A 7,670-nucleotide genomic window follows, 5' to 3' on the forward strand; every position below is an offset into this window, starting at 1 on the left:
TGTGCAGTACCTATGACGCATTAATGCACATGTAGACATGTCCACTGCCCACTGTTTTTTATAGGTCAATGGGCTCTGAAATGCTGCACGACTGCCATACATCTGTAAGAATAGTAAATTAATATAAATTCAGATGTAGGGGAAAATATCTGCTTTTTGCATTGGGACTTTTGCTCATAGTGTATGCTTCTATAAGCTGTATAAGACAAAGCGCAAGGTTGGGTGAAAACCTGAGGAAGCTAGTACCAGCTAAATGCTATGAGGCAGAAGTGCCACTGATCTGAAATGTTCAGAAATATGCTGACTTTTACAGTTGTAGCCAGGACTTGGATTATTGGATGCTGACAGTACTTGGAAATCCATGACAGGCTCAGGCTTTGGGTACACAACTGGTGATACTTTAAAAGGGTCTGATTTTCAAGGAGTGCTGGGTACCTCCTCTCTGAAAATAAGGAGGTCTTGGTCGGCACCCAAAAATGAAGGCACCTGAAGTGTTGTCATTTGAAGATTTCAATGCAAGTCTCATGATAGTTGGTACTTTTCTTAAAGTCCCAGCACCTACATCCAAGTGATCACATGGGAATCCAAGCTTTCAGTCAAATAATCCAACTTTAAAATTAGGTTTGTGGCCATTATGGTTGCAGAGAAAAGCCTGAAAGCAAGAAACAGCTGGACTGTAAATAAAGGCTTTGAAGTGAGAAGGAAAAACGTTCCCCAAGAAGTGGTTAAGAAAAAAAGAGGAATGTCATGATTTAAGCCAATCCTATGCTTTTGATGAGCTTGACTCTGTTTTAGGGAGCTCTTGGAGTTGGGAGTCACAGGAAGGTCACCAGGTGGGCAGTTGTGGAGGGGCTGGCTTTTGGGACAAAGAGACACAGAACAGGAAGGGCTCTTTCAGATCAGCCCCTCGGGTTTGTGGGCAACCATTCAGCCAAGACGGGCTGCAAGAACACCCACTCTACCATCTCTGTTACACCAGTCAAAAAGCATCGGATTTAAACAAAAAAGCAGGTTGGGAAATGTGCAAGGAGGGGGCTACAATGCACTGTAGAAGCAAGGAGTTCTTAGGATGATATCTTTTATTTGACCAACTATATAGTTGCGATAAAGTTAGACCGGCTTTTGAACATAAGACATGGGGAATATCTTGCATTCAAAAGTTTGTCTTACTTTATCTCAACTACATAGTTGGTCCAGTAAAAGGGATCTCCCTAGGATTCCTTGCCTCTTGCATGATTTCTGGGCTATCGTGGCTACAAACTTTGCACTGAAGAGACAAGGGCACCCCCAACACTTTGGCCAAGCTCCCTGACAAGACTTGTGAATTTGTGAACCAGGAGCGCGAGTCTGTCCCGGCCTGGGAGGGGGGCGGAGCTACTAGCCCGGGATACTGCGGCTCCCCGTGGGTGACGGGGCGGGGCCGCAACCCCTTGCTCGGGATAGGGCGGCTCGCGGTGAGTGACGGGACGGGGCGGGGCGGGGCCCGGCGCGGAGCCCTTCGCCCGGGATAGGGCGGCTCGCGGTGAGTGACTGCGGCAGCGCATGCGCCCCGAACGGCGCGGGGGGGTGCTGGGGGGCACCATAAGCGGCGCGGCGGTGGAGGCTGCATTCTGACTGCGTGTGGGCCGGGAGCTGACCGCCATGGATGTGCAGAAAGTGAGTCACCCTCCCTCCCTCCCGCTGCTCATTGGCGCTGCAGGGGTCCCGGGGCCGCTGCTCCGTGCTCGGCCCCGGCCCCGGCCGCAGTGCTGGGCATCCGGGCCCTGTCGAGGGGGCGCGGCCCAGCCCAGCCCGCGGTTCCCTCCCTTTGGAGGGGAACGGGATGCTTTGCCGGGGACTCGCCTGTGTTACTCAGTCTAGAATCAGACGTGCCCGCTGGCTTGCTCGGTCCCACGTGAAGTGTTCACCAGCACAATACACCGTGCAGGAGATAGGTAGAAGGTGCTGGTCGCTAGTTCTGCTGCCCTGTCCCTAGACCTGCTTGTCTTTTCTGCGGAGTCGTCCAACAACATCTGGCTGTTTTGTGCGTCTTGGCAGAGCCTCCTGTGCTCTCCTGTCAGTCGCTTCTGCACCTGGGTTAAGGTTTTAGCTACAGTTTGGGGGGAGCAGGAGTTGGGGGAGCATCTGCATTACTGAACCCCCCCCTTCCCCCAGTCCAACCCTGTGTGTCCCTTGGGGCAGTGGTTCTTAGCCAGGTTTGTACCAGGTGTCATTAGTAAACATCAGTGGCCAGCTTTTGCTAATACCAAGCAGTAGTTTCTGATCTTTTCATCTAGCCTCCACTTAACTCCGTGGTTCTTTTCTGCATCTTTGTCTGCTGATCAGTCTTCCAGGATAGCCTTTCAGTGTCTGCAGGATTTAGGCTTGCTAAAAATGACCCGTGTGGTGGCAGTTTCCCTCTGCTGCAGTTTGGCAAAGCTGTGGACAGTCACAGAAATATCACAGCTGTCTGCCAACTTGAACTAGATTGTTTTGTTCCCCTTAGTGTTTGGAAGGGGACAGCGGCTTGAAGCTTTTTTTTCTAAAAAGAGCGTACAGTATATGCTGCCAACGTCCAGGCAGTAAGCCTTTTTTCCAGGGCAAGCTATAAGCATACTTCAGGTTTGAAAATCTTGGAGAAATGTGACTTGGAAAACATGGAAGCCTCATGGTGGCTTATGGAACATTTAACTTTATTCTCTTGTTACGTGCCACATGATCCTTAGAGGAAAGAGTACATGACACTTGAACAATTTTGGCATTAGGTGAAAAGGAGCGCTTTGAACGTTAACAAATGCATGCTAAAAATGTTAGTATAGATGAAGAGTTTAACTCGGCCAGGTGTATTTTAAAACTAAAACTACGTTGTTTACCTTGATGTTAAAACAACTATTGTTGGTATGTTTTGTGTTTTCTGTAGAACTTAGTAATACTACTCCACAGTGTAGAAAGCAGTAGTAGGCTATGGACCTTTAACATGTTAAGTCATAGGGAAGTCTTGACATGTTTGCTATTGTATACATTATATATGAAATCTGAGTTGCATAAAATAATTCATATTGACTTGACTTGAAACTCAGGAGCATCAGTATATTATTCAGTAGTAGTAAATGTGGTTCTCAAATTTTAATTGCAACTTATTTTCCCAGTTAGACTAGATGGAAAACCTGTCTAAACCTTGTCTTGGGTCTTGTACTAATTGAGACTAGGCCTACTGGCCAGAGAAATTGCAGAACTGAAGGAGCATAACCAGAGGGATTTGAGAAAGTACCTCATAAACAACACTGCAACCCTCTGTTTAAATAGCGATGTCCCCACCACAGGAAATTTCCTCAGTCTTCATCGCTCCTTGGGTCACTCTCTCTTACAGAGTAAATCCAGTGTAAATGTCCTCTATACAGTCTGAGTTGAAACTGTAGACAGCAGAGGAGGAACCAATGGAGATGGAAATATACCACCTTCCATCTTGTATTTCACTACTCAGTTGGAAGATGCTTTGCTTGGAAAATATTTTACAAGAACTTAATTTCTGTTAAAATGATTTAGGCCCTGGAATCTGCTAGGCAAAAATTCTCTTTTTGTTGCTGTTGAATTTTTCTGGCCTACTTTCTCTTACCATTGTATAGGAAATATGAGTAAGGTTAAATTTAGCACGAAACTTCCTGCTTGAAGAAAATAACTTTAGGCTTTTAAAACATTTATGTACTTTTTCTGATGGGCTCTTAGATAACTGATTGTTCCTGTAACTTGAACTTTATAATTGGTGGCATAATTTCCTTTGTTTATGAAGGAACACATGTAGCTTGCAAGTCGAAAATAATACTGGCTGTTACACTTATTTGAATTTTAGGAGTGGCTATAAAAAGCCTTCTACTTTTCAGTCAGAAATAGACATGCCCCAGACAGACCTTATTGTACATAGCTCTAAAATATTTTTTACCTACAGGGTTTTACTTGGAGCCAAACAGGGTTTGATTAAAACCAAGTCAGAATAGGATTATGGCTTGTCTACCTTGTTATAATTGACAGTTATGCTTATAGGATCTCAAGCTTAACTGTGAGCCATCTGGAAACACAAGCACAATTGCTGCTGGTCAGTAATGAATGGGAAAACAACTGGACAGAATAAACAGTCTGAAGAAATAACTGAAAACAATATTTTGAACAAAGTTGGGTATAATGCACTTGTGTAACTAGGCAATGAGGGCACTCCCATTTTAGACAAAACTGTAGAAACCCTTTGTGAAAGAAATATTAAGGAAACAGTGGATCCTGGTACATCTTAAATTCATAATAGCATTTGCCTCTAGTGAGTTCAGAAATAAAGATGAGCAAAGTATCTGTAGGTAGCTTTGTATTTGCGTGGGATGGAACTGTGGGCATTACATGTGGCTGAGGGTGGGGGTCCTGGGGCATGTGCTGCATGCTGGCCCCAGGGCTGGTTCAGGTTGGGCTGTGCCCTCTGGACAACTTGTGGCTCTGTCCTACCCCCCACTCTGGTCGGGCAGCATGTGCCCCAGCCCCTGCCCCACTCCCTCCCTCACCACAGGGGTCTTGATTTGCACCCTGCCTCATACCCCTTCCACCACAACGGACTTACCAACCGGACACTGCTCTTCAAGCTGCCGGGCTATGTATCGGAAATTGAATTGGTATCAGCCCAAAAAACCTCTATCAGTGCATCCCTAATTCTAATAATTCTCAGATTAGGACTTTTGAGGGAGTTGGCCCTCACCTGTAAGGTAATGAAGTGATTTTTAAAACTGTTGTTAGTCAATTTTATAAAATTACTATAAACAGATTGATTTGGCTTTGGTAAGACTGTAGCTGGAGTACTGAAGTACTCTACTTCAAGAAGGATGTGGGGAAACTTGAGAGATACCAAAGGAGGGCCATTGGTGTATTAGAGGGCTGGAGAGCCAGCCATATGAGGAGAGGCTGAAAGACATGGGACTGTTAAGCCTGGAGAAGAGAAGACTTGGAGGGGACGTGGTGGCAGTATATAAGTATATAAGGGCTACTTCAGGGCCTGGGGGAGCATTTGTTCAACAAGGCAGCCCAGGGGAAGATAAGGAACCATGGACACACACTGCTAGAAAACTTTTTCTCCTGTCCAATCTGAAGACATGTCTTTACAGTTCAAGTGTCCAGGGTAATCTGACCCCAGCAGTCTTTCCTACCCAAGTGCAGGGGGACTGGACCTGATGATCTTGTCAAGTTCCTTCCAGCCCCTAACATCTATGAATCTGTGAAAGATGTTGAAATGTCAGATGTTCAATTGCCATGGACAGCACAGATTGATTAGCAGCTTCATTTCTTATCTGTTATCCAGATTCCACTAAATAACATTATTTGGTTTGTATAACCATCTCATGATTTTTATAAAACAACAAGCAAATTGCCTGTCCTGGAATGACCGGCGGGGAAGGGAAAAGGAGTGCCACCATGCAGCGCCCTGTAGTGCTGCTGTTCTGCCTGTGGCCCTGTGTACACCCCCTCCCTCCACCAGTAGGGGGGACTTTACCCCATGTCACTACCAGCTCACAGGAACAGGTGGGAGGGGATCCTGCATGCGGTGGCAGCTGCTGACAACTAGCAGCAGGCAACATCCTCCCTTTCCTGCCTCCCCGTGCTGCTGGTTGTTGTCAGGGCTTGGTGATTGGGGGTGGGGGTTGCTGCCACCAGGAACCTCCGGCTTCTCTTCCCTGCCAGCTGTTGGGGGGGGGGCTGGCATGGTGGCTCCCTCGCCCCCTCTGTCTGGCCCCCCTGCAGCTAATTGGTATGCACCCTCTTGGTGGCACATGCCCAGTTGGCTTGGAGCTTGACAGACAGACGGCTTAAGGCAGGGGTGGGCAAAATACAGCTTGCGGGCTGGACTCAGCCCGCCAGCCCATGGGGCTGGGGGGTGGGGTGGGGGAATAAGAGGCAGCCAGCAGCAGCAGAACCCAGCAGGAGCTTGTGGCTGGGCAGCGAGGCCCTGCCCCCAGCCTCCTTCCCCTGCCCCTTCACCCCAAACCAGAAGTCTGTATAGCTTCTGGCCTTTGGCCTCATGACCCTGCTTCCTCCCAACCTTCCCCTTCGTCCGAGTGGAGAGTAAGGCAAGACTGGATTGGGGTGGGGGGTGGAAATTGCTAGAACAGCACAGTGGCTGGGAGCCCTGTGGTGCTTCCCAGGTTAGCCTGGAAGCAGGGGAGGGGGGGAGCAGCAAGGGCTGTGGGCCACTCAGCTGCTTCTCCTCAGTGGTGTTGACCCAACCAGGCCAGTCTCCTCCCATGCAGCAAAGCAGTGGCTGGGCTGGCTTCCCTGCATGCTGCTCGGATGGGACAGGCCCGGTCAGCATGGGCAAGGAGAAGAGGAGGCTCTGTCAACTGAGCCGAGTGCTGCTCAGGACCAGCGTGGCCCAGTCAGAGTGGTACGCAGCTCAGTCCAGCCTTCTTTTACCTCTGCTGGATGGTCCCAAGAGGCACGCAGCTCAACCACCACTTCTCCTTGTTGGTGCCCTCCTGGCTTAGGCCCAGGCTGTCCTGAGTAGCACATGGGAAAGCAGTGGCTGGGCTGGCTTTGCTGTGTGCCACTTGGGTCAGGATGGGCATGATCAGGTTGGCACCAGCAAAGAGAAGTGGCAGCTGAGCTGTGTGCCACTTGGGACTTGCTCAGCCACAGCTTCCCCTCCCTGGTGCGGGCCTGGACCAGCCTGAGATGCACATGGCAAAGCTGTGGCTTCCACTTAGCTCTGCCAACCTGTCCTGGCTGATCCGGAGCGGCACATGGATCAGCTGCCACTTCTCGCTGGTGCTGACTAGGCCATGCCTGTTGCTTCCCTGCATGGTGCTCAGAATGCAGCAGCTGGGCCAGCTTTGCTGCATGCTGCTCAGCTGGGTCGGCACAGATGTGAAGCAGTGGCTGAGTCAGCTGAGCTGTGTGCTGCTTCCCCGCATTGCTCGGGATGGGTCAGGCTGGCACTAGGGAGGCAAAGCCATGGCTGAACCTGTGCTGAGCAGCATGCAAGGATGCAGCACATGGCTCAGCTGCTGCTTCTTTGCCGGTGCTGACCCGGCTGGGCCTATGCCGTCCGGAGCAGCATGCGACAAAGCCTGTGCAGTAGCTGCTTTCCTGCATACTGCACGGAATGCAGCGGGCCAGGCTGAGTTGGCATTAGTGAGGAGAAGAGGTGGCTGAGCATGTGCTGCTTGGGACCGGATGGGCCAGGCTAGCAGAGGCAATTGTGCAGCTGTTGCCAGAGCACTGGGGACTCCTGCTGTAGCCTGGAGGACTCCACCCCCCTCATGCTGTACCTGTTGTGCATGGAGGCTGAGCTGGGAGCCCCCCAAGCCTGGCATTCTGCCCCTGCCAGGTGGCATTCTCTTGTGGGCAGGGTGGCTGTGCCCTATCCCACAGAGCTGTGTGGGTTAGGCCAGGCTCCACCTTGCTGCTGGGGGCCCAGCTGTAGCCCAAGCCTGTGGAGCTCTGGGGCAGCCCCTGCTCCCCTCCCCAGCTCCCCCTGTCCTCCAGCTGCCACCTTCACAAGAGCCTGGCCAGTCTACCTGTGGTGCCTCTCCCTGCGCCTGCCTCTCCCCCTCTATGAAATTTTATTTATTGTCACCATGTTTAGAATTTTTAGACAGCCTGGGACTTAAATTCCTGGTCCCTAAATTCAGGTAGGGACCAGGAAGAAATGGAAGTCTTTTTTT

At 50.1% G+C, this 7,670-nt stretch overlaps 1 protein-coding gene across 3 annotated transcripts in view; it reads left to right on the forward strand.

Annotated features, from left to right (window-relative positions):
* Positions 1-1,581: 1,581 nt before the first annotated feature.
* Positions 1,582-7,670, forward strand: part of FSD1L (fibronectin type III and SPRY domain containing 1 like) — a 52,922-nt gene continuing 46,833 nt past the window's right edge. For all 3 annotated transcript variants that reach the window (XM_019555168.1, XM_019555169.1, XM_019555170.1), the window contains exon 1: positions 1,582-1,656. In XM_019555168.1, coding sequence (XP_019410713.1) covers positions 1,642-1,656 — 15 coding nt within the window. In that variant the 5' untranslated portion in view covers positions 1,582-1,641. The remainder of the gene's footprint in view (positions 1,657-7,670) is intronic.

The sequence above is a fragment of the Crocodylus porosus genome, unplaced genomic scaffold (assembly GCF_001723895.1).
Source record: "Crocodylus porosus isolate Cpor-Errol unplaced genomic scaffold, CroPor_comp1, whole genome shotgun sequence".
Classification (NCBI taxonomy): Eukaryota; Metazoa; Chordata; order Crocodylia; family Crocodylidae; genus Crocodylus; species Crocodylus porosus.